At 44.5% G+C, this 27834-nt stretch overlaps 1 protein-coding gene across 2 annotated transcripts in view; it reads left to right on the top strand.

Moving 5' to 3' along the window:
* Positions 1 to 27834, top strand: part of NHEJ1 (non-homologous end joining factor 1) — a 190267-nt gene that overhangs the window by 4963 nt on the left and 157470 nt on the right. For both annotated transcript variants that reach the window (XM_068245999.1, XM_068246000.1), the window contains exons 3-5: positions 158 to 367; positions 1700 to 1838; positions 6632 to 6690. In XM_068245999.1, the coding sequence (XP_068102100.1) occupies positions 158 to 367; positions 1700 to 1838; positions 6632 to 6690 (408 nt within the window). The remainder of the gene's footprint in view (positions 1 to 157; positions 368 to 1699; positions 1839 to 6631; positions 6691 to 27834) is intronic.

Raw genomic sequence — 27834 nt, 5'->3', positions numbered from 1 at the left:
GCTGATCGCTTTAGGTTTTGTAGAAATATGGTTGACAGTTTTATTTTTGCTGCCCAGCGCATGACTGTAAACACGGGGAAATACAAACTTATATACCTTCACTCCTTTGTTTGCCACAAGCGTGAAATCGCTCTCACTTACTTTGTTCTTTTTGCAGGAACTAAATAAAAGACTGAAGGCTCCCATATCCTCCTTCCTGTCGCATCTGTCTAGGCTCCTCCTCCCCTTGCTGGATTCCGGGGAGGATGGACAGCACAGGTTCTCCTGCCAGAGGACGGAGGGCACATTGATGCTGCATGTGAAGAGCCAGCTGTCTGGTCTTCCCTTCTACTGGGAGTTCCACTGTAGAGAAGCTAATGTCAGCGCGGTGAGTGATGATGTCACAGCCTGGGAGATGGGCAGCACTGCTGACACTGGAAGGAAAGAGAATGCCTGTTTTGCTCACATTACATCTTCAACTGTCAGTTTTGCTAGTGCAGGTGGAAAGCAGTGGACTGTTTTTTACGAGCCAGAGGTCAGCACCTCGCTCAGAGACTAGGGTTACTACGTACTGACAGCTCGAAGTAGACTGTAAAAATCCAGTGCATTCATCAGCGTGAACCAGATCCAGCAACTTACTTAATCCCTTTTCCTATATGACATTAATATAAAAACTTTGATCAGACGACCTGGTGAAGAATTGATCATTATAGACATGTGGCTTCTTAATTATCTGAAATGAGTTGGCTTTTATTACTTGATTGAACTTAGGGTGAGAAGTAGATAAAAATCACCAATAATATTATATAATATTAATTTATATACCTAAGGTTTTACACAAGTGAACTGTAAAATTCTAGCATGTTCAGTTCTAGTATTCCAAAAACAAATGCAATATTACTTATGATCACAAGATGGCAGTGTGTCTCAAGTAAACCTCATCTCTTTATATTTGTATAACAAGTGGAGACTATAGATTGCAGACCTAGTATTTCTAAAGACCGGAGTTGGCGACTGACAGAAGTGAGGTCAGAGCTACTGTAGAAAGTGTAAAAATATTGCATGCGAACCACACATTATGTTTATAAAATATAGCTGCTGTACATCACTTACTTCTTTTAGTAGCTTCAGTGAGATAAACAGGTGCAGATTTCTAAGGTAAGAGTTAATGATGAAAAGCACACAGGATATAAAGAACTATCTGGCAGACTTTTTTTCAATGTAACCTGCAGGTAAACTCTGCAATTAAAATTTACTACTTTTAATTTTCAGCTTTATAACTTAATTTTTAAGATTGCATCAGACTGTCACAGTTACTGTTTAGAATCCACATTCTGCATTCTAAGCTGATAAAGATACAGATACAGAAGTAATGACCATTTCAACTTTGCTACAGTAAAACTTCATTAGCTTGCCTCTCCCTGACAGATAATAGCCTCTTGGCTTCTATTTAGTTTTCGGGAAACCAGACTGAATGTGTCAAGCTGTTGACAAGCTAATTTGAAATAGATAATTCAAGTTTTTTTTTTTTTTTTTTTTGCAACTCTTGTTGTACTGCGAAACAGAAAGGGACTTCAGACAATTTCTTAGTAGGACTAGTACTATATGTGTGTATGTTTGTCTCATCATGTCACGTGTCACTTCAGGTAGGCTTCAGTGCATGTGCTTGGCTAATGCTGCTTCTTGTTGCTCACATCCACCCTCTGTGTTTAAATGGCAGGTGTGTCGTCATTTAGTCCGGCCTCTAATCTCCATGACGACAGCTCTGGATGGTCAGTGTCAGGAGCTGGCGGCCCTACTGCTCAGGAAGGATGCTGAAATTCAGGATTATCAGGAGAGCGGAGCAGTGCTGACTCGTGGTAAGCTGTTAGAAATAAAGGTTGTAATATGCCCAGAGTGGGCAGAATCGAGCACACCAGCCTAGCTGGATTCACCGTCTGATTTCCCAGCAACAGCGTGGTGTCTGGCAGACTCCGATACACGTTTATTACTTTCAGTCTCCTGCCAGGTGAACTGCTGGAGAGCCACTTGACTAAATAACAGGTGGCTGATTTGTATTCTTTGATTGATTGGCTGGTCACAGGAATCAAAAGTGCGCCACGATTTACAGGAATGCGACCGGTCAATCAAGGAAGTACAAATCAATCAACTGATTTTTTTCTGGGTGTCCTGATTATCTCTAGCACTGACCAAAAGTCCACTTTAATAAACCATAATCGAGAAAAAATTGAAAATACGTACACATTAAATATACATTTCCTCCAGCGTAAAATGCACTATAAATAACTTGATTCCTGTGTTGCTGTCATTTACATTAGTTAGTAAAAAAAGAACCCCTCACAGATCTGTCAGATTCTTGATTAGTCCATCTCCTCATGGGGGATCTGGAACAAAAGGAACTAATGAACCCCAAATGAAATAAAGAGATGTAAGGACAGACCGATTAATGCTGTCTGTGAAATGCTGCTACCAGTCGGCCCTTGAACATAGCAGGGCCCTTATCAATTCACTTTTTCTCACGATGCAAATCATGAAAAAAAAGTTAGGTACCTCTTTTACACTGCAGTCCTCCTGGTAGACCATCCGCACCCTCCCTCTCACTTTCTATAGCTTTATTATCTTGCTTCAGGCTCCGAAGCAGACCTCGACCCTCCCCACGGTTGCCTTATCTGATATAGATAAGGACCACCTCTTTAAATTTAACACCCGCATGACGTCTGCGAGACCGCTGGGAGAGATGACGCAGGGAAGACAGGGCACTAGCGGCTATGCGAACTGCGTAGGTGCTAAATTTAAAGTGGCGAACCTTATGCTAGTGCGGCTGCGCAGGTCTAGAGCCATGTCTTCCCCGTGTCATCCCTCCCAGCCTCCCATTGGTCTCTTAGACGTCATGCGGGCTCTATATTTAAAGCAGCGATCCTTATCCATGTCAGATAAGGTGACCCGGGGGAGGGTCGGGGTCTGCTCCCGAGCCTGCAGCAAGATAATAAAGCTATGGAAAGTGAAAGGGAGGGTGCGGATGGTGTACCAAGAGGACTACAGTGTGAAAGAATACCTAACTTTTTTTCATGATTCGTATCGTAAGTACTTTAAGTTTCCTCCTAGTTGATATTTTAACGTGGATCCGAGATAAACTTTTACTCATTGCACAATTGTGGTCCTTTCATATAGTTTATAGGGCATTCCTCAAGCCAAATATTTTTTTTTTTTAATACTCTAATTCACTATAAACTAAACAAGCCTCACCCACAGCTTCTCCAGAGTGCCTTGGCACTGTAGCAAGGGCTTATGGGAGCTCAGTCAGGGCAGGAGGAGGAGGAGGTTACTAGCCAGAGATTTCAGAGGCAGAGGGAGGAGGAGAGGGGAGTGAATTTGTCACAGGCTGAGGGCTGGAGATGCAGATCAGCTTGCCTGTGTGTAATGTGACAAACAGAACATGGTCGCTGTCATTGTATCACAGGAATAAATTATCATAAACCGTTGAAGCAGTTTGCAGCTAGATTTGCTGTGTAAACTATCTAAACTTTAGATAAAATATATAGACAACTTGTTATAGTTAGTTTCAGATCCGCTTTAATACCTTATCAGTAAAATGCCTTTGAAGCCACTAGCAAGCAAGCAAGAAAATGCTCAGAATATATTCCCCACTGCTGTATCGTGTATCTACGTCCAGCACCCAGGATACACGTACCAGTGACGTGCCCCCACCCGCAACCCCCACTCGACTACTGCCACCCCTTCCCCATGCCTCTATCGCGAAACCCTCCCCTCCACCTTCAGCTGCAGATTGCTGATCAGTACTCACCGATCACTGTCCCAGCAGTGAATCATCTTCTGGCATCAATGAGATGCCTCCCTGATTCACACCTCTTCACTACTTCTTCTAGTGCTGAACAGTTCAGTACACAGGATTGTATGGGGACATCTAGTGGCCAAAAATAAAAATACACCTACAAATGTTAAATACACCTACAGATGTTAATTAATAACATACTATACCCAATTTTAACCCCTAATTTCCCCCTCCTATACTTTGTACTAGGGACACAATTTAAACCGTTTAATAACCAGGACAAATGGGCATATAAAACTTGTCATTTTTTTCTATCTCTGCACATTTTATTTTTAAAACTATGTGTAACGATTGGTGTCAGCACACAGAGAGAATCTGATTATTGGCGATCTGCAGTATCACCAAGAATACAGATATATACCCGATTATTGATGATCTGCAGTATCACCGATAATCAGATATATTGCTAACCTCTGGACACCTGAAGCGTGTGAGTGTTTGGTGCAACAGTAGCATTTGGACCACTGGGGTAGCAAGTGGTCCAATAAGTAGAGACAGACTCTACTGCAGACAAAGACTCCAGGAATAGGAGTCTTGGACTGGATAGCAGCAGTGCCCCCTCTGAGAGGCAGGGGGCCCCTGCCGGGAGGCTGAGCACCCAAGGGGTGGGTGACAGCCAGAAAGGTCGGGCAGGCCGGGTCGGCAACACACTGACAGATAAAGTACAAAGACAGTAAGCTGATTCGGTATCCAAGACAAGCCGGGTTTGGCAACAGGAAATCAGAATGGCAAGGTACCGAATCAGTTATCAAAGGAGTGGTCAGGAAAGCAATACGTCATAACCGATATCAGAACAAGTTCTAGTCTGAGGTGTGAGGACCGTGATCTCAACACCCTGGAACTATGCTAGAGAATACACAGATGATATACAGTATCCCTAGTCTGGGGTGTGAGGACCGTGATCTCAACACCCTGGAACTATGCTAGAGAATACACAGATGATATACAGTATTCCTAGTCTGGGGTGTGAGGGCCGTGATCTCAACACCCTGGAACTATGCTAGAGAATAACACAGATGATATACAGTAACTGGCTAAGTGTGGATTCCCAAGTCCTCCTGGTTCCACCACACTGAACGATCTGACTAAGGTCTGAGTGCTAACACATAAGCATTCGCAACGCCAGACAACCAGCAACTGAACAGCAGGAGATATATATAGTAAAGCGCTCCCCAGCGCCACCCAGCTCCCATCAACTAATCCCTGAGTGAGCCGGAATCAGCTGACCGCTCTGATCAGCTGATCTTCCTCCTATTGGTATAAAGAGTCCTGTCTAGCAGCGCGCGCACGCACGCGTAGCTCTCCGTCTGTGTGCACTACTAGGTCCAGACAACCCAGACACATGTTGCTGCGGGGTAACCGCCGCACTGGACGCGGAATCCGCCGCCTCACCGTCAGGGCATGCGGCGGCCCCCACACCATTTTTCCCATGTGCACTATTAGTTCCAGATAACCTAGCCGTATGCTGACGCGGACAAACCGCCGCATCAGACGCGGAAACAGCCGCCTTACTGCCAGCACAGGCGGCGGCTTTTCCACTATTCATCACACTATGATGGCTGAAAACTGAGAAATATTGATTTTTTAAAAATTTTTCTTATTACTCCCTTTAAAATGCAGCTAGAATAAAATAATTCTTAGCAAAAAGTAACACCCAAAGAAAGCCTAATTTGTGGCAAAAAATGATGAACAGGTAGTCCCCGACTTACAAACACCCAACTTACGAATGACCCGCTGATACGAATGGCATGTGATTCTGTGGGAACAAGTCAAAACATTTTTCTTTTCAAATTGAACTAAGTAGTTTTTGAGAAAATTGATTTAAAAATATTCAAAGAAAAAATGGCTTTTAAACTTCTATAAGCAGGCTCAGGGGGTGGAGGTGACACAGAGGGGGACACTGGAGGCACAGAGGAAGTACAGGGGACAGAGATGGCACAGTGTTCCGACTTAAGAACAGATTTAGATTAAGAACAAACCTACAGTCCCTATCTCGTTTGTTAACCGGGGACTACCTGTATAAATCATTTTAGTGTTATAAGTGGCAATAAAGTTATTAGCCAATGGATGGGAGGAGTGTTACGTGTGAAAATTGCTCTGGCTTTTAAGGGGAGATAACCTGTGGTGGGGAAGTGGTAAACAGTACTTTTCCACATACTTTTTGGTACTTTTTCAATTGCTGAAAAGTTATTTTAAACAGCAGATGAAAAATTATCTCCTAGGAAAAAACTTAGGAGAAAAAGTGCATTAAAGAGAGTCTGAAGCGAGAATAAATCTCGCTTCAGAGCTCATAGTTAGCAGGGGCATGTGTGCCCCTGCTAAAACGCCACTATCCCGCGGCTTAACGGGGGTCCCTTCACTCCCAAATCCCCTCTGTGCAGCCGGGGAGCGCTTCCTGGTTGGGGCAGGGCTAACCGCCGCAGCCCTGCCCCACGCGCGTCTGTCAGCGCGTATCTCCGCCTCTCCCCCGCCCCTCTCAGTCTTCCTTCACTGAGAGGGGCGGGGAGAGGCGGCGATGCGCCGCTGATAGACGCGACTGGAGGCAGGGCTGCAGCCGTTAGCCCTGCCTCCAGGAAGAGATATTTCACGACCAACTTTGCGACCAAGTCTTGCGGGGGTGGGTTTGGGGGTGAAGGGACCCCCGTTTAGCGGCGCGATAGCGGCGGTTTAGCAGGGGCACACATGCCCCTGCTAACTATGAGCTTTGAAGCGAGATTTATTCTCGCTTCAGAGTCTCTTTAAATGTACATCATGTAGTGTACAGTGTGTAATAGTAACAGAATGGTGATTGATTTACAGATCGCTTGAAAACAGAGACTTTTGATGAGGCATCATTTCAGGAGTCATTTCTGACAGAGGTAAGAGACCGCACTGCTATAGCAGGAGAACTCCGCAGAAAGACATGTATGACTGTTTAACTCGCACTAAATACCGGTTTACATTGATGGAGTTATTGAAGTACCCCTTACCCCAACCTTGGCCCGATATTTTTTAATACCTTTTGTAACTAGTGCTGTGCGACTAGCACCCGGCACCATCCTCCCACCTCCAGCACCTCCTGTGGCCCTGTTCTGCCATCAAATATTGGCAGGGAGGAAGTGACAGCTCTTCCTCCCCTCTGCCCATCCTTCACTCCGCTCGCCGCTATAGTTCCCCTTATGATTCACTTTACAGAGTACATAGTCATGTCACTGACTGGCCTCAGAGGAGCTCACAATCTAATCCTACCATAGTCATAGTCTAATGCCCTACCATATTATTATTATGTATTTATATAGCACTGACATCTTCTGCAGCACGTTACAGAGTACAAAGTCATGTCACTGACTGTCCTCAGGGAGCTCACAATCTAATCCTACCATAGTCATAGTCTAATGTTCTACCATATTATTATTATGTATTTATATAGCACTGACATCTTCTGCAGCACTTTACAGAGTACATAGTCATGTCACTGACTGTCCTCAGAGGAGCTCACAATGTAATCCGTGCCATAGTCCTAGTCTAATGTCCTACCATATTATTATTATGTATTAATATAGAACTTACATCTTCTGCAACCCTTCACAGAGTACATAGTCGTGTCACTAAATGTCCTCAGAGGAGCTCACAATCTAATCCCTGCCATAGTCCTAGTATGTCATACCATATTATTATTATGTATTTATATAGCACTGACATCTTCTGCAGCACTTCACAGAGTACATAGTCATGTCACTGACTCTCCTCAGAGGAGCTCACAATCTAATCTCTACCATAGCCATAGACTAATGTCCTACCATATCATGATGATGTATTAATATGGAACTTACATGTTCTGCTGCCCTTCACAGAATACATAATCATGTCACTAAATGTTCTCAGAGGAGCTCACAATCTAATCACTGCCATAGTCCTAGTATGTCATACCATATTATTATTATTATGTATTTATATAGCACTGACATTTTCTGCAGCACTTCTCAGAGTACATAGTCATGTCACTGACTCTCCTCAGAGGAGCTCACAATCTAATCTCACAATTCTGTTTGTCTTACTGCTTCTCCTGCAGTTTGCCTACTCATCACCTTGTAGCGTGTAGGACTTCTCTTGTATAATAGACTGTGCCACACTGATTTCTTCCTTCATGTCCAAAGCTAAATTTACTCAGTGTAGAACTATGTCATATGTACTGACTGTTACCGTGTAAAATACATTGTAAATGTCATACCTTTACTATTTTATGTTCAGTAAACTTATCTTTGTTAAATGAAAAAAAAAAGTTCATTCAGAAAAATACAATACTCTGTATTTAGCATTTCAATTATAGAAAAGTGATTGAAGGTGCTCTTCCGCCACCTTGTGGCAGAGTTCAGTTACTGCATCCTTAAAGGATACAAGCACACTTTTTATTCAAGAGAAAGAAAGGTAGGTTCCACTGTCTGCCTTGTGTGTTCCAAAAAAACATTTTGTCGAAATTATAAGACTCATCAGCAGTTCACATGAGATAAAAAAATAAATAAATACCCAGTTCTTCATAATTAACATCTCTCAGCATAAACATGGGTTTACTAAAGACAGGTCCTGTTTGACTAACATGCTCAGCTTTTATGAGGTAGTGAATGCTAATATGGATATTGGGAATGCTGTAGATGTGATATACTTGGACTTTGCAAAGGCCTTCGACACTGTTCCCCACAGAAGTCTGGTGCAAAAGTTGAGGATGCAAGGACTGGGGAAGAGTTTGTGTGCATGGATAGGGAACTGGCTAATGGACAGAAAACACAGAGTTGTGGTCAATGGAACATACTCAAAATGGGAGACTGTTAGCAGTGGGGTCCCACAGGGGTCTGTACTGGGTCCAGTGCTCTTCAATTTATTTATTAATGACCTAGTAGATGCAGTAGTGAGCAATGTTGCTATTTTTGCAGATGATACAAAATTGTGCAGAATCATCAACTCTCAGGAAGATAGTGTCATATTGCAACAGGATCTGGATAGGATGGCTATATGGGCACATACATGGCAGATGAAATTCAATGTTGAAAAATGTAAAGTGATGCATTTTGGTCGTACCAATGGTCTAGCTAGCACCATACAAAATAAATGGGATACAGTCGGGGACATCAAACTTGGAGAAGGACTTAGGAGTACTCATCGACAACAAGTTAAATAATCGTACTCAATGCCAAGCCGCTGCAGCTAAAGCTAACAAAATTTTAGGATGCAGTAAAAGGGAAATAAAAACTCGAGATGCTAGCATATAGCATAATATTGCCCCTGTTTAACTCTCTAGTAAGGCCACATCTGGAATATGGAATTCAGTTCTGGGCACCACATTACAAAAAAAGATATTGCAGTTTTAGAGCAGGTGCAAAGACGAGCAACAAAATTGATACGTGGGGTGGAAGGTCTCACTTACCAAGAAAGGTTACATAAACTGGGTTTATTTAGTCTAGAGAAAAGACGCCTTAGAAGAGATCTAATTAACATGTATAAATACATCAGAGGGCAATATAATAGCTTGGCGGATGAGCTTTTTGTCCCTAGGCCTTCTCAAAGGACTAGAGGACATGATCTGCGCATGGAGGAAAAACGGTTTAGCCATTTATTTAGGAAAGGGTTCTTTACAGTAAGAGTGATTAAGATGTGAAATGCATTGCCACAGGAAGTCGTTATGGCAAACTCTATACCTGCATTTAAAGGGGGCTTAGATGCTTTCCTTGCATTGAAAGACATCCATGGCTACAATTACTAGATAATGCCCGGGGGTGATCCAGGGATTTTATCTGATTGCCATCTGGAGTCGGGAAGGAATTTTTCTCCCTTTTGGGGCTAATTGGACCATGCCTTGTAAGGTTTTTTTCGCCTTCCTCTGGATCAACAGGGATATGTGAGGGAGCAGGCTGGAGTTGTACTTTGTTCTCTGGTTGAACTCGATGGACGTATGTCTTTTTTCAACCAAAATAACTATGTAACTATGAAATCTAAAAAGATAATTTTTAGGAGAGAGAGAGGATAGAAACAAAGGTTTTTTATCATCGGTTTGATGTTATGGATTATAGACTGTGGTACGGACGTTAGGTTCAGAGCCAGATCATCCACAAGGCAAATCTAGGCAGTTGCCTAGGGCCTGGAAATAGTCTAGGGGCCTGATAGATGCTAGCCCCCGCCAAATCTTATTGAAAAAACCCAGGTGATCATCAGCAGTGGGCAAAAATTGCTATCTTGCCCAGGGCCCCATTTCATCTTAATTCTTTTCTGATTAGATTGTTCACCCTTGTAAGTCGGGCTGTGGAAGCGGAACAATTTTTGTGTACCTGGAGTCGGAGTTGTAAATAAAGTACTGACTCGGAATCCTAATACATTTAAACTGTAATTAAAAGAATAAATCTTATATGTTCTATTTCTCAGATAATATTCATCATAAATCACTTGTATATACAGTAATAACAGTACTTCAAATCAAAAATGTATATCTGATGTGTACACAGGAATCTTTGTGTGTGTGTGTGTGTGTGTGTGTGTGTGTGTATATATATATATATATATATATATATATATATATATATATATATATATATATATATATATATATATATATATATATATATATATATATATATATATATATATAGGCTGGTGACCCTCCCTCCCGAGGTAGATACTGGGAAGTGGCTTGGCCAGGCTGTTACTCACCCTCCCTCCTGCAGTGCATACTGGGATGTGGCTTGGCCAGGATGTTACTAACCCTCCCTCCCGCAGTGCATACTGGGAAGTGGCTTGGCCAGGCTGTTGCTCACCCTCCCTCCCGCAGTGCATACTGGGAAGTGACTCGGCCAGGCTGTTGCTCACCCTCCCTCCCGCAGTGCATACTGGGAAGTGACTCGGCCAGGATGTTACTAACCCTCCCTCCCGCAGTGCATACTGGGAAGTGGCTTGGCCAGGCTGTTGTTCACCCTCCCTCCCGCAGTGCATACTGGGAAGTGACTTGGCCAGGCTTTTACTCACCTTCCCTCCCGCAGTGCATTGTGGGAAGTGGCTTGGCCAGGCTTTTTCTCACCCTCCCTCCGGCAGTGCATACTGGGAAGTGACTCGGCCAGGCTGTTACTCACCCTCCCTCCTGCAGTGCATACTGGGAAGTGACTTGGCCAGGCTGTCACTCACCTTCCCTCCTGCAGTGCATACTGGGAAGTGGCTTGGCCAGGCTGTTACTCACCTTCCCTCCTGCAGTGCATACTGGGAAATGACTTGGCCAGGCTGTTGTTCACCCTCCCTCCCGCAGTGCATACTGGGAAGTGGCTTGGCCAGGCTGTTACTCACCTTCCCTCCTGCAGTGCATACTGGGAAATGACTTGGCCAGGCTGTTGTTCACCCTCCCTCCCGCAGTGCATACTGGGAAGTGGCTTGGCCAGGCTGTTACTCACCTTCCCTCCTGCAGTGCATACTGGGAAGTGACTCCCTCCTGCAGTGCATACTGGCAAGTGACTTGGCCAGGCTGTTACTCACCTTCCCTCCTTTAGTGCATACTGGGGAGTGACTCCCTCCTGCAGTGCATGCTGGGAAGTGACTTGGCCAGGCTGTCGCTCACCTTCCTCTATTTGTGGCCTATGGAGTTGATTCATTCTAGGGAGGGAGGGCATTATCCAGGCAGTAATGCTTCTGGGCACCTAACTGGCCACTCAGCGATACAGTCAAGTGACCATCAGATTTTACATTTCAATTTTATTCTATTTAGCGTAATGGCAGGGTCACCCAATAGCTGAGCTTGGATTTTTTTTTGATACTTTGACATCTGTAATGATAGAATCAACAGAATTCTCAGCTGCCATCCAGGTGAGCAGGAGGCTGCGCAGGATCTTGGCATGTCACAGTAATGAGCAGCACACGCCTGTAGTAGGTGTGTATATAAACACACAGGATTGCTAGGACTTGCTTCCCACAATCCAGCTTGTGGCCAACTAATTAATGACATGTGGAAACCTATTTTTTTCATTGGTAAGGTAATAAGGAATCCTGTAACGCATGTCCTGTTTCCAGTTCAAACTCACATGATTTATTTTGAAATCACTTTTCTTTAAAGTGGACCTGAACTCTTGCACAGGACAGAAGGAAAACATAGAGAAATGCACCCTGTATGTATTTAGAGAGTTTAGCCTGTCTAATTCACCCTCATCTGTGACTAATCACCAGTGTAATATGATCCTTTTGCTGTGTCAGCAGGCTGGCATGGCAGAGCAGCTAATTTGTAAACACAGGATGTTAACAATATGTCTGCTTCCATGAAAGCAGGAAGTAGACACAATGCAGATTATTGCAGGATTTGTATCTGCTGTAACAAATACTTTTTTTTCTTTAAAGGTTATTATGCTGTTGCTTATCTTGTAAAACAGAGAGGAAGTTCTGAGTTTAGGTCTGCTTTAAAGGACAACAGCAACAAGAGGGCTAAGGAGGCTTCCATATTTATTTCCTTTTTGAAAATACCTGTTCCTGGAAGCCCTGCTGATCTATTTGGCTGCAGTAGTGTCTGAATAGCACCAGAAACAAGCATGCAGCTAATCTTGTCAGATCTGACAATAGTGTCAGAGACACCTGATCTGCTGCATGCTTGTTCAGGGGCTATGGCTATAAGTATCAGAGGCAGAGGATCAGTAGGGCTGCCAGGCAACTGGTATTGTTTAAAATGAAATGACATAAAATAAAGGTAATAAATATGGCAGCTTACATATCCCTCTTTGTGCAGTTGTGTAAAACGGTAACTGTTTTTGGCATGGTTTTATTTTCAATAGAGTGTCTTTTTGGTTGTTTTTGTCCCCATACAAATATATGTGGAGTATGTTTTCCATGGCTTAAAGGATACCAGAGCTGAATAAACCCAGAGAAACATTCTCCTATCTGCCCCCGGGAGCGCACTGCGCAGGCGTATGACGTAGTGATGTCGTCATACGCATGCGCAGAACGCTTCTGGCCGCGGGCGTATGCGCGGTGGTGCCCGACTCCGGCAACCCGGAAGAGGGTGCCGGATGGGCATTTAGGTAAGATAGGGGGCAGAGAGGAGAACGGAACGAGTGATGGGCATCAGGACAGGTGATAGTATATGCCTGCTCCCCTGTTTCTCTACATAGTTACATAGTTACTTGGGTTGAAAAAAGACATACGTCCATAGAGTTCAACCAGAGGACAAAGTACAACACCAGCCTGCTCCCTCACATATCCCTGTTGATCCAGAGGAAGGCGAAAAAACCCTTACAAGGCATGGTCCAATTAGCCCCAAAAGGGAAAAATTCCTTCCTGACTCCAGGTGGCAATCAGATAAAATCCCTGGATCAACATCATTAGGCATTACCTAGTAATTGTAGCCATGGATGTCTTTCAACGCAAGGAAAGTATCTAAGCCCCCTTTAAATGCAGGTATAGGGTTTGCCATAACGACTTCCTGTGGCAATGCATTCCACAGCTTAATCACTCTTACTGTATAGGTTTATTCGGCTCTGATATCCTTTAAAGAAACCGTAATAACAAATAGCAGAACATTGTAAATGACTTGCGATACCCATTATCCCTAGTATCCGTGCCAGAAATGCTTCCTATAACTATATAGTGCTGCATATTGGTATATAAGCTTGCCTCCCCCTCCCCTTGTTGCAGTTGTGTAAAACGGCAACTGTTTTTGGCATGGTGTTATTTTCAATAGAGTGTCTCTTTTTGGTTGTTTTTGTCCCCGTACAACAATATGTGGAGTTGGTTTTCCCTGGCTTAAAGAGAACCTGTACTGAGTAAAAATATTTAACATAAACACATGAGGTAACTTCAAATGAACATTGCATTACCTTACCATCAGTTCCTCTCAGAAGCTCACCATTTTCTTCTGACAATGATCCCTTCCAGTTCTGACAACATTTTGTCAGATCTGAAATATATCAGTTGCTGTCAGTAAAATATCAGTTGCTGTCAGTTATAGTTGAGAGGAAAACTGATGTACCAGGTAATGTCCATGTTTTCCTATGGCTCAAGTGGGCGATGTTACAGTTTTACTGTGTGCTGACCAGGAAGCTGTTATGGGTAATGGCCATTTTCAAAATGGAGGACGGAAAATTCCCTTGATCACAGTGGACAAACAGGACACAGGTGAGGAGAAAGAGATTGATGAGCAGACTACATGGAAGGTAAGTATGACTTGTGTATGCTTATTTTGACTTTTAATTTTCAGTTCAGGTTTTCTTTAAAGGATACCAGAGCTGAATAAACCCAGAGAAACATTTTCCTCTCTGCCCCCGGGATTACTAACTACATAACTACAGTTCACGGAGCCCCCCCAATGGTCACACCCCTTCCATTGCCTCCGCTTTGTGCCCTTCACAGCCTGGGGGCCCATCTCACAAGAGTCATAAAACAAGTGTGGCCTCATGATCCTCACACCCATGTGCAGCCACAAAGCCACCTGATCTGAAGTACAGTCCCCTGTATCGGAGTCACTACTGATTACTGGATCACATTTCTCTTTGCACTGATCAGTAAAAGTAGCGAAGCATGCGGCTTGTTATGTTCTAATTTCAGTAACCGAGTGTGAGACGTCTATCTGTGTACTTGTGTTGATGTGAGCGGCATGCTGTTGCTAGGCGGGACCTATAAACAGGATGTGGAGACTGCCAGAGTCAGACATCCACCAAGTGACAGTTTAATAAATAAAGTGATGGATGGAGAGACACTTAACCGTGGAGCACGTCAGAAAACGGAGATATTGCTCAGATATAGTTGGACATACGGTACCTGCTATTGTACTTATAGGAAATAAGTATTGTAAGTACAGTAGGCCTCTTTCACACGAACACGCAATGTAATCCGGAGCTGTATTGTGTCTTGTGTCCAGCACAGGTCAACTCATCACCTGATCTGCTATACCTTCTGCTGTACAAATTTGCTCAAGCAACTCTTATATGGGGGCACATGGATGCTCTGCTTACCATTAATGATAACAGGCAGGGCTGGATTTGTACTCTTTACAGCCCTAGGCCACTGTCACCAGCTGCCCCCCTTCAGTATATGTAGCGAGATGACCCCTCCCCCTTCCCTCTAGTATAGGTAGCCAGATGACTCTTTCCCCCCCCCTTTCCCTCCAGTATAGGTAGCTAGATGACCCCTCCCCCCTTCCCTCTAGTATACATAGCCAGATGACTCCTCCCCTTTCCCTCCAGTATAGGTAGCCAGATGACTCCCTTAATCTCCCTCCCCCCCCCTTTTCAGTGTAGATAGCGAGCTCGCCTTCACACCGCAGCAGCCATCAGTGCCACTCATTTTTCCGCTCGTCTCCAGTACAGAAGCTTCCTCTTCCTTTCCAACTCCAATGCTGTCCAATTCCATAGCCGCCGGCCACAATGCAAACGTGCACAGAGAGCAAGGTGGCTGCTGCACAGGCGGCTAGCAGCAGGATAACACTGTCAGGCGCTCGCCTGATCTCCCTGCATTGCAGCATTTGTAAGCTTGCAAATGCTGCAACAGTTTAGCCTGCTGCTTTGGTGCCATTTCTCCTGTGGTGCCCTAGGCCATGGCAGTGTAGTGGTTCGCGCACTTGCCTTGCAGGGCTAGGTCCCTGTTTTGAATCCCAGATAGTGCACTATCTGTATGGAGTTTGTATGTTCTCCCCGTGTCTGCGTGGGTTTCCTCTAGGTAACCTGGTTTCCTCACACATCGCAGAAACCTACAGAACAGTTAATTGGCTTCCCCTGAATTTGCCCTAGACCACGATGGACATATGACTATGGTAGGGATTAGATTGTGAGCCCTTCTGGAGGACCGTTATTTTACCAGTACTAATGTGTTGCGCATTACCATAGCAATGTGCACATTATCTCGGTAACCTCCTTGATGCTAATGCTGGGAATACACAGTATGGCCTAGTGCACACCAGAGCGGTTCGGTTGCGTTTTTAGGAACGCTTGCGGCTGCGGATACGCTTGGGTAATGTATTTCAATGGGCTGGTGCACACCAGAGCGGGTCGGTTTTAGCTGAAACGCAAACTCCCGGGCTGCAGCATTTTTTGGATTTCGGAGGCGTTTCTGCCTCCAATGTGAAGTATAGGAAAAACGCAAAACGCTTAATAAAACGCCAGATCAGAGCGGTTTTCCAGGCGTTTTTGTTACAGTAGCTGTTCAGTAACAGCTTTACTGTAACAATATCTGTAATCTGCTACACAAAAACGCTCCAAAAACACTTCACTTTAAGTAAAAAACGCTACACAAAACCGCAAAACGCTTCATAATAATATTAATAAAAACCGCTTCAAAAACCGCTAGCGTTTTGTGGATCTGCTTGCGGTTTTTGGTGTGCACTGGACCTCAGTTTGTACTGCTTGATTATGCAGCCGGATCGATTCCCGCTCGTCCCCGCTGGCGATTATCTTTTCTGCTCATTTTTCTTATCTTTTTCCATTCTCCCGCCTGCGGTATTGAACACCGAATCGATCCGGCGGGTAATCGGATATGTCGGAAATTATCAATCGAGTCGTCTAATGGCTCAATCGAGCGGTACAAACCGTGTATTCCTGGCATTAACCTATTAGCATCAAGGAGGTTACCGAGATAATGTGCACATTGGTGGTTGTACCTGTAAAGGTGCCTTGTGCTACCAGCACATGCCAGTCTTGCCACTGTTGCTCTCCTCCAACCGTTCCCCAGATTGTTCTTTGCTTACTAATGGTAATAGATAAGACTGAGCAAACACAGCAGAGAGGATTAATTCCAGAATTTGGTGACTTTAAGCACAGGAGAAAATTTTCCTCACTGAAGAGCTGTTTGAATGAATCGAAAATGATAGCGTTGTCTAAAAACTATCACTCCGAGGACTGCTGTACTCTGAGCTGGGGTCTTGTCATTTTTAAAAATGTATTACTTTGAGATAAAAACAAGTAGGAAAACTCTATGGGCAATAAAGAGTATACAAACTAGCATTTCTTGTAGGTTATGCCATACTTTAATGCTACTTTAACATTTACCTGGCTATTGTGCTAGTCATTTGCTTTTACTGAATCAATGACCCAGAATGTATGAGTATAACATGGTGACCCAGAATGAGTATTACAAGGTGTCCTGACTCCACCTGGTCTCCCTCAGGAAGCTCTGTTTGGTCCTCACTGCTCTACTTCCTTCTTCTCTAAGCTACTTGTGTCACTGTCACTGCTTTGGAGATCCAGAAGTGCCCTCTTCCAAGATGGCTGCCAATACTTCCCTTGATTCACTGTGGTTGAGTGGTAAAGGCTTTGTCTACCAGGAGCTCTACCTACTTACCAAAACAGTGACTGAAAGAGTTGGGTTGGACAGATATCACTGGTTGGAGACACTATTTACTGACTACACCACGGTACTTGGTAGAGTGGGTCCAGAATCAGAGAAGAGGAGCAGTAGGAGTCTAAGAGCCTCTATTTAGAGGTAAGTATCACCTTTTTCCCCACAGGTAATTTTTCTGTTATGTTCTCAGAGAAGGGCTTTAAACCCCAAGTAGAAGACAAATAATATGTCTCTTTTCTTTTCTTTTTTTTGGGGAGGGGTGCTTATAACATATTAAAAAAAATGGTTTAATTAGTGCTTCCCCCCCATGTCTTATGGTCTCTGCCTGCTGTTCTCACAAAGTACAATGAGAGCTGAGTTTCCAGAGAACGGTGAGTTGTTCCTGATGGGTCAGCACTCAACAGCTACAGACATAAACTAGTCTTATGACTAGTGTTGGTGTGCAAGTGTAGGTTGAGGTTTATATATCCAAAACGGAGCTATTCTGGCACTAGTGGATACATACCTACACTTTAACACTACCTTTACTTGCGACTGACAGTAGGCAGCAAACTTGAAGCCCCACCCCAATCCCAGCTTGGAGCAGATGCAGGTTCTGCCCTTTTCCCTTAAAACAAGAGTTGTTCAAATGAGGAATATTTTACCGCAGGAAGTCGTTTTGACAAATTCTATATCTGCATTTAAAGATGGCTTGGATGCTTTCCTTGCACTGAAGGACATCCATGTATATAATTACAAGGTAATTCCTGGCAGAGTTGGTGCAGGGATTTTATCTCGCTGCCACCTGGTGAAGGGAAGGATTTTTTCCCCTTAAAGTGAACCAGACACGAAGCAACCTCATGTATTTTACCATATATATCAGTGGGAACATTAGAGAAAATGCCTACCCTGCTCTCTGTTTCATCCTTCACTGCTCAGCCTGCTTGTTATCAGCCCAGATAAAATCCCCGACTGAGCATTCAGTTTGGCTTTGCTCAGGAATCAGTATAGCTGAGTCATTATAGCAGAGCCAGAAGGGGGCAGGCTTGGGCTTGAAAAGACATCAGAGAAGACAGACACTCTGCTATAATAATTCTGGGGCAAAGCCAGACTGAATGCTCAGTCAGAGATTTCATCAGGGCTGATAACAAGCAGGCTGAGCAGTGAAGGATGAAACAGAGAGCAGGGTAGGTGTTTTCTCTAATGTTCCCACTGATATATATGGTAAAATACATGAGGGTGCTTTGTCTCTGGTTCACTTTAAGTCTAATGAAATCACTTTGTTTTGATAGTAAACTAATGAAAATAAAATTGAGATCCACACCATTATTAACAGGCAAAAAGGGGATTCAATTAACCGAGAAATGCTTCCGTCCCGCGATCACCTGTTCATGAAAGCGGCCGCGCGTAGGCTTGTTGTTGACAGGCGGGGTGCAGTACCGTTGCAGTTGTTATTTTTGGAACCCTATCTCCGGCTTTATAGAAGTTTGGGATCTCGGAGTGTGTGGATTGTGCTCTGACCGGTCTTTTGTTGAAGAACGTCACTGGCTTCTTTTATCTCGGTGTCGCTGCTTTTCATAGGCGTGAGATGTTGTGTCTAATTGTTTGTCTTGCGGGGAGATCATTAAGGCCTTGCAATATTGCTAACCACACAAGCAGCTGGCTGTCACCCAACGCATATTAGTCAGGGCGGCTGCCGTACTACAATGTAACCTTTCTACAGTCGCTGCATTCTCCCAGCTTTACACAATGGACACTTCTCTTTATGCACTGTGTATTATGTAGTAGGACTGGCTCCATATAAAGCAAAAGTGAAAATCTCGTTTCCATGTTGATCATTGGCCTTATTTTTTTAGTGACTGGTCTAACCAAATGCAGCAGTCTGAGCTCTGGACCTACTCCACAAATTACTCAACTCTTGTAAAGTTTGGGGGAAGTCTGAGGTGAATGGTCAGACCTGCCTATGTCCCAGGAATCTTGGCCTCTCCTGAGATCCTCTGCATGTCTGGCCTCCTATGTCACTCTATACTGCACTCCCCCACTCTGAATAGAACAAGAACAGGGTGAGTAGCAGGATTTGCCATTAAGGGGGACTCCGGGGGACAAAAGGATAACTGTGGGCAACATGGTGGCATATAGTGGTGGGCGCTCTCGCCTTGCAGCGCTGGGTCCCTGGTTTATATCTCAGCCAGAGCACTATATGCATGGAGTTTGTACGTTCTCCCTGGGTCTTTGTGGGCTTCCTCCCACATCTCAAAAACATACAGATAAGTTAATTGAATTCCCCCTAAATTGGCCCTAGACTATGACTACACAATACATACATAGACATATGACTATGGTAGGGCTTAGATTGTGAGCTCCTCTTAAGGTGGCCATACACTGGTCGATTTGCCATCAGATTCAACCAACAGATAGATCCCTCTCTGATCGAATCTGATCACAATCTGTGGAGCTGCCGCTGCTAATGCCCCCCCCCCCCCCCGCATATATTACCTGTTCCGGCTGGCGCGAGTCCGCGCTGTCTTCTTCTCCGCTCCAGCTACTGAACTTCCTGTCCAGGGGAAGTTTAAACAGTAGAGGGCGCTCTACTGTTTAAACTTCCTGCCGGTACAGGAAGTTCTGTGTAGCTCTGGAGCCCAAAGCGGAGAAGAAGACCAGGGGACTCGCGCCGGCGGAACAGGTAATGTATACCCGCTGTATTGCGTCTGTCGTCGGAGATTCGAACGCCGCTAACGACGCACTCCCGACCCGCCGGCGACCGAGAAAAATCTTCCGCACGGATGGGTCGAAGGGAACGATCGATTTCGTACGGAAATCGATCGTTCTGTCAGCGGTGTGCGCGGCAGCCGTTTCGATCACTGTGATCGAAACGACTGTATATCGGCGGGAAAATCGTTAGGTGTATGGGCCCCTTAAGTAACAGTTAAAGAGAGTCTGAAGCTTAAAAAATACCTCTTTTTACTGCGTAGTCCTGTTCAGCATTAACATCATAGCTGATGCGCTGCATGCCTGCGGCAGAACGAGGTATTTATACCCCCCAAATCCTGGGGCAAAATTCCGTGATATTCCATGTCGTGCATTTTGCTGCTCGGGGAGGCAGAGCTCAGCGCTGTAGCTCTGCCTCTGCTCGTGTCAATATCAGCGGATCTCTGGCTCTCCCCGCCCCTCTCAGTGAAAGAAGACTGAGAGGGGCAGGGAGAGGCAGAGATCAGCGGAGATTGACTGGAGCAGAGGCAGAGCTACAGTGCGAAGCTCTACCTCCTCCAGGAAGTGAACGGAAGATTTTGCCGCAGGGATTTCTCAGAGGTATAAATACCTTGCTCTGCCGCGGGAATGCGGCGTATCAGCTATGGTGTTAACGCTGGACAGGACTGCGCAGTAAAAAGAGGTATTTTTTTAGGCTTCAGACTCTCTTTAAGTGACAAGCCAATACACTCTATACACCACTGCGGAACATGTTGGTGCTATATAAATACTAAATAATAATAATTGCCCTTATAGAGGAACTTTAGTGAAAATAAAATAATGAATCAAATGGCTTTTTTTTAATTTTTTTATATAACATTCATTTTTACTTACAGTGGTATGTGAAAGTTTGGGCAACCTTGTTAATTGTCATGATTTTCCTGTATAAATCGTTGGTTGTTAAGATAAAAAATGTCAGTTAAATATATAATGTAGGAGACACACACCGTGATATTTGAGAAGTAAAATTAAGTTTATTGGAATTACAGAAAGTGTGCAATAATTGTTTCAATAAAATTAGACAGGTGCATAAATTTGGGCACTGTTGTCATTTTGATTCCAAAACTTTTAGAACTAATTTTTGGAACTCAAATTGGCTTTGTAAGCTCAGTGACCCCTGACCTACATACACAGGTGAATCCAATTATGAGAAAGAGTATTTAAGGGGGTCAATTGTAAGTTTCCCTCCTGTTTTAATTTTCTCTGAAGAGTAGCAACATGGGGGTCTCAAAACAACTCTCAAATGACCTGTAGACAAAGATTGTTCACCATCATGCTTTAGGAGAAGGATACAGAAAGTTGTTTCAGAGATTTCAGCTGTCTGTTACCACAGTTAGGAATATATTGGAGAAATGGAAGACCACAGGCTCAGTTCAAGTTAAGACTCAAAGTGGCAGCCCAAAAAAAATCTCGGAAAGACAGAAGCTGACGAATGGTGAAAACAGTCAGAGTCAACCAACAGATGCAGATGGAGTCACTGTGCATCGTTCAACCATTAGGCGCACTTTACACACGGAGATGCTGTATGCGATTGTGATGCAGAGGAAGCCTTTTCTCCACCCACAGCACAAACAGAGCCGTTTGAGGTATGCCAAAGCACATTTGGACAAGCCAGCTTCATTTGAGAATAAGGTGCTGAATTATTTGGGCATAAGAAGGGGCGTTAGGCATGTAGGAAAAAGAACACAACGTTCCAAGAAAAACACCTGCTACCTACAGTAAAATGTGGGGCTGTGTGGCCAGTGCAGGGACTGGGAATCTTGTCAAAGTTGAGTGACGCATGGATTCCACTCAGTATCAACAGATGTTGGAGACCAATGTCCAGGAATCGGTGAAAAAGCTGAAGCTGCGCTGGGGTTGGATCTTTCAGGAAGACAACGACCCTAAACACTGCTCAAAATCCACTAAGGCATTCATTCAGAGGAACAAGTACAATGTTCTGGAATGGCCATCTCAGTCCCCAGACTTGAATATAATTGAAAATCTGTGGTGTAAGTTAGAGAGCTGTCCATGCTCGGAAGCCATCAAACCTGAATGAACTAGAGATGTTTTGCAAAGAGGAATGGTCCAAAATACCTTCAACCAGAATCCAGACTCTCATTGGAACCTACAGGAAGCGTTTAGATGGTGTCATTTCTGCAAAGGGAGGATCTAATAAATATTGATTACATTTCTTTTTTCTGGTGCTCAAATTTATGCACCTGCCTAATTTTGTTTAAACAATTATTGCGCACTTTCTGTAAATCCAATAAACTTCATCTCACTTCTCAAATATCACTGTGTGTCTCTCCTATATGATATATTTAACTGACATTTTTTTATCGTAACAACCAACGATTTATACAGGAAAATCATGACAATTAACAAGGTTGCCCAAACTTTCACATCTCACTGTATTTAGTCAGTGTTTGTCCCTTCTAAAAATCTCTTCTCTCCCTGATTTACTTTCTGAAATTTACCACAGGCGGTGACATCTCTAGTCCTGTCAGGTGATCTCTGCGTAATGTTTGTTTCTGAGAATTCCAAAGCCAGTGAATAAAATGCCTGGTCTCCCAGAATGCTCTGAGAGGAGAAGTATACTAAACAGCCTAGGCTAAGCATCACTGGGAGGGCGGGGCTACATACCAATATACAGCAATATATAGATACAGGAAGTGGTTTTTATACTGAAACCAGGAAAATTACTGTCAAAGTGGCCATCATAAATAATGTACTGCATTCTGCTATATGTCACTACAGTGCCTCTTTAACTGCTTCCAGTACGAATCTACATCCAGCAGGTGGTGCTGCAGCTCTGACTGGACGTAGAGTCTATTGCTTTGGTATTCTGCGTCCCCACTGCTACGCCGATCTCGCCGCTCTTTCCACGCCGCAATTCGCTCGCTCTGCTGTCTATAACAATAACAATATATAGCGCTTTTCTCCCTGGGGACTCAAAGCGCTGTGACCCTGCATTATGCAGTCTCAAAGGCTCGGGAAAAGAGGTGAGTTTTAAGCCTTTTTTTAAAGCTGTCCAGAGAAGGAGCCTCTCGTACTGATTGTGGAAGTGAGTTCCATAGAGTAGGGGCTGCGTGGGAAAAGGCCCGAGCACCAAATGTTAAGTGTATCCTGGGAATAACCAGCTTCACCAGCTATAAGACTGCAGAGCTATGTGAGCAGGTCAGGAGCCGCTTTCATTGGCTCCCGACCGTGTGATCTCGGAGAGCCAATCACATTGAATCACATTGATAGACAGGGTCAGGAGCCAATGAAAACGGCTCCTGACCGGTTGATAGCACTTTGCTGTCATAGAGATGGCAGAGGGAGGGGCTAGCGGCGATGAGACAGCGTCGTGACTGGCGGGTATGTGCGGCGATTTGTCGTTATGCTGCAGTTTTTGGTACCAGCAGTCTTTGCTCTTTAAGGTGCCAGAGACTGCCGGTACGGAAGTGGTTAAGTAAGCACATGTATTCTTTGAGGCAGGGGTCACACTTGTCTTTCAGTTTCTACACTTTTCAGAAAACTGAAAGACAAGTGTGACCTCTACCTTACAACAGCTAATGTAATTTATAGAGAAAACTGACAAATTGCGCAAGATGTCAGGTTTTTTTTCTGCGTGCGAAATCTACATTCAAGTGTGACCTAGCTCATTGATTAACATGAGTTCTCAGTTGTGCAGAAAACGCGCACGAAAGCCGACAAGTGTGACCCCTGCCTCAATATTGTCAATTCCCAATTTAAAACCAAAGTATGGGCTTCATGCACAAAACTACTGTAATATTGCCCTTACTTTCGACAGCGTGTACTGCGATTTATGCTAGTAGCGCGACTGTTGCTTTGGTAACGCACACAAATCGCTATGTGTAGAGATTCATGAGCGATTTGTCAGCGCTTCAATACTTTACATTGAAGAGCAAAGGCTCTCCCAAAATGCTGCATGTCCTGCGATTGCGATTTTGCTGATCGCAATCTCTATTGTGGAATTTGTTATGTTTATTTACATTAACAGATCGTTTAGGGAAATCGCTAGCGTTCAAAAAGTGCTCTAGTGGTTTCCAGGCCTGAGTGCAGTTTGTGCTTTGCGCATGCGACTGTACATGCATAACGATCTATCTACATGGAGTATATTCTCCCCATTTTTGTTTAGGTAACCATGCCAGTAGACTTGCTATGGACACTGTCCTATACATCTGCATACATACATATACTCTGCATTGTCTTGATTCCCGGGCAGCATCTGTCTTTTATAAACGCAATTAACTTTTTAATCAGGACTGTGCGGCCAATCAAGGGTGGATATTGAGTGAAAGGTCTAACTGTAAAAGGGCAGGTGACCAATCAGAGTTTCCCACCTCTTGCCTATTCATAAAAGCACCTTTCATCTGTCGTTTTATCCTCCTAAATTTCGCCCCATCTTTGATATGGTGTCCGATAATCTCTTTGGCCTTTTCATCAATGTTTTCCTCCGCGTTATATATAAATGTGTTTGTTTGCAGAGTACAGAGGCTCAGCCATTCATGTCCTCCAGAAAAACCATTCCAATAGCCGCACGTCCATATTTAGCGTGTGTGCCGAGGCTCGGAGTTAAACGCTAATAGCTGCTTAAGTGATGTTTTTGGCTTTGAAAAAAGTCTTTAAAATTTGTTCTCGAGGAGCATTAAAAAAAAAAAAGAGAGAAGAGGAGAAAAAAAAAGTCCTGGCACGCCGCCTGTGCTACTGTACAAACTGTTAATAAAAGTTAGTGTGTGTATATGTCTTTATGTATATAAACGCATATAAATTTTATTAGTTAAAGGAGCCTGTTAAAATATGCAGGCTTGGCTGAGGGCAGCTTTCACGTTTTTCTGCAGATCAGAAGCATAACTGGCTGGCCAGTGGCGGTCAATTAGCCGCTGGAAGGAGCCACGTTGCTAAGTCAACAAATTAGAGAGCACGAATAAAGTGAATATTGCGGCCGGCTGGAAGTCTCCCAGGAGGGGAAGGTGACAGAAAGGACTTGTTAGAATGCGTTGAAGTGTTACATGTAAACGTTTCTCGCCCAGCGTGGAAGAGGCGCTGGAGTGTCAAGGAAAACTTGTTTATTGGGGCAACGCATCAACAAGCAAATATTGATCGTCTCTGTTAGAGAAAAATACTGACTTTGAGGGGACGCTGAACAAAGTTGAGGGTAGCAAATATTAATAATAGGGATAAGTGGATATATAAACTTTACAGGACCAAAGTGGTGGAGAGAATTCCTATTTTGGCTGGAGACTGCAGTGCAGCTTACTTCCTCTCCTGTCTGGATTTGGCTGCTGGGTGGGTTACATTATGTATGTTATTGTTTTCTCACAAAGCAGGAAGAGCAATAGATGCCTAACTTTCTCTGCATTAGAGGCTTACATTGGATCAGGTAGCAATACTGGTCTGGTTTGGGCACCTGGTTTTTTTGGTGGGCGGGTTGTGGGTAGCGCCGGTAGCATGAAGCATAATATTACAAAGTGCAGGGTAATAATCCCCATCACATGCATGCGTTACTGCCGCGAGATATGCTCATATATCGCTACCTCGGTACCCCATTAGTGCGGCCGCTACCATGGTAATCAATAAAATGCTGTTTAAGTCACCAGCAAGATAGAAAATGCTCAGAATAATTGAGATAAAACTTTTTCACCTACTCGTGATAAGTCATTTTAGCCCTTTGCCTGGCAAGCACGTACCTAGTACATTCTGGCAGGCAAGGGCTCCTACTGCCAACAACGTACCTTGTACATTTCTTGGCATTTCTTCACCCGGGAAGAAGTGGGGAGGGGGGCTGACATCATTCCTCCCCCCCTCTCCACGGGCCCCCTTGCAGGGCTGCAACGGTGTGTAAATAACTCACCTGCTTGCTCGCTCCATGTGATGCAACCGCCCCGGCAGCCATCTCCTCTCTACTTCCTATTTCCCTGCATGATGCGTGATTGTGTGTCATACAGAAATCGGGCGGCCAGAGAGGATGGAGCTGCTGGAGGGGATGCAATGTATGGAGCAGGCGAGCTAATTACACACCGCTGCGCTCCAGCTCTGCAGGGGGCACAGGAGGGAGGGCCCATGGAGAGGGAGCGAAGATGATGTTGGACCCCCTCCCTGCAGTGTCACTTATATCTGTCTACATGGCTGCACCAATACCTGGCTACCTATACTGTGAGGACCTATTCCTGGCTACCTATACTGGCTGCACTTATATCTGGCTACCTGTACTGGGGGCATCTATTCCTGGCTACCTACAGTGGTTTGCAAAAGTATTCGGCCCCCTTGAAGTTTTCCACATTTTGTCATATTACTGCCACAAACATGAATACCGTACATTTTATTGGAATTCCACGTGAAAGACCAATACAAAGTGTAGTACACGTGAGAAGTGGAACGAAAATCATACAGGATTCCAAACATAAAAAAAAAAAAAAAAAAAAAACTGCAAAGTGAGGTGTGCTTAATTATTCAGCCCCCTGAGTCAATACTTTGTAGAACTACCTTTTGCTGCAATTACAACTGCCAGTCTTTTAGGGTATGTCCAGCTTTGCACATCTACAGACTGAAATCCTTGCCCATTCTTCTTTGCAAAACAGCTCCAGCTCAGTCAGATTAGATGGACAGCGTTTGTGATCAGCAGTTTCCAGATCTTGCCACAGATTCTCGATTGGGTTTAGATCTGGACTTTGACTGGGCCATTCTAACACATGGATAGGTTTTGTTTTAAACCATTCCATTGTTGCCCTGACTTTAGGTTTAGGGTTTTTGTCCTGCTGGAAGGTGAACCTCCTCCCCAGTCTCAAGTCTTTTGCAGTCTCCAAGAGGTTTTCTTCCAAGATTGCCCTGTATTTGGCTCCATCCATCTTCCCATCAACTCTGACCAGCTTCCCTGTCCCTGCTGAAGAGATGCCCCCCCCCGAGCATGATGCTGCCACCACCATATTTGACAGTCGGGATGGTGTGTTCTGAGTGGTGTGCAGTGTTAGCTTTCCGCCACAAATAGCGTTTTGCATTTTGGCCAAAAAGTTCCATTTTGGTCTCATCTGACCAGAGCACCTTCTTCCACATGGTTGCCGTGTCACCCACATGTCTTGTGGCAAACTGCAAACGGGACTTCTTATACTTTTCTGTTAACAATGCCTTTCTTCTTGCCACTCTTCCATAAAGGCCAACTTTGTGCAGTGCACGACTAATAGTTGTCCTATGGACAGAGTCTCCCACCTGAGCTGTAGATCTCTGCAGCTCGTCCAGAGTCATCATGGGCCCCTTGACTGCATTTCTGATCAGCGCTCTCCTTGTTCGGCATGTGAGTTTAGTTGGATGGCCTTGTTTTGGTAGGTTTACAGTTGTGCCATACTCCTTCCATTTCTGAATGATCGCTTGAACAGTGCTCCGTGGGATATTCAAGGCTTTGGAAATCTTTTTGTAGCCTAAGCCTGCTTTAAAGGGACTTCGAGGAGTAATAAAAAAAATAAAATCGGAACTTTCCTGGGGCTTTCTACAGCCCACCGTAGGTCGGGAGGTCTCTCTGTGTCCTCCTGGCTCCTCTCCCGGTTCCTCCGCAGAAATCACGACCGGCGTCACTGGGGCCGAGTGTTGGGCTGACACTTCCTATACGGTGACGCTCATCGTCATCACGCTGGCCGCTACGTGTCATCACAGCGGCCGGCATTACAGTGCTGTGCATGCGCGGTTTAGAGTTAGAAAACCGCACATGCAGTACTGTCACGCCGGCCGCCGTGATGACGAGCGTCACTGTCCAGGAAGTGTCAGCCCGACACTTGGCCCTGGTGTTGCCGGTCGTGATTCCTGCAGAGGGACCGGGAGAGGAGCCAGGAGGACGCCGGGGGACCTCCCGACCTACGGTGGGCTGGAGAAAGCCTCAGGTAAGTTCCGATTTTGTTTTTTTATTACTGCTCGGAGTCCCTTTAAATTTCTCAATAACTTGATCCCTGACCTGTCTTGTGTGTTCTTTAGACTTCATGGTGTTGTTGCTCCCAATATTCACTTAGACAACCTCTGAGGCCGTCACAGAGCAG

This window comes from Hyperolius riggenbachi, chromosome 7 (assembly GCF_040937935.1).
Source record: "Hyperolius riggenbachi isolate aHypRig1 chromosome 7, aHypRig1.pri, whole genome shotgun sequence".
Classification (NCBI taxonomy): domain Eukaryota; kingdom Metazoa; phylum Chordata; class Amphibia; order Anura; family Hyperoliidae; genus Hyperolius; species Hyperolius riggenbachi.
The sequence above is the reverse complement of the archived record's forward strand: the minus strand, read 5'-3'. Positions and strand labels throughout refer to the sequence as shown.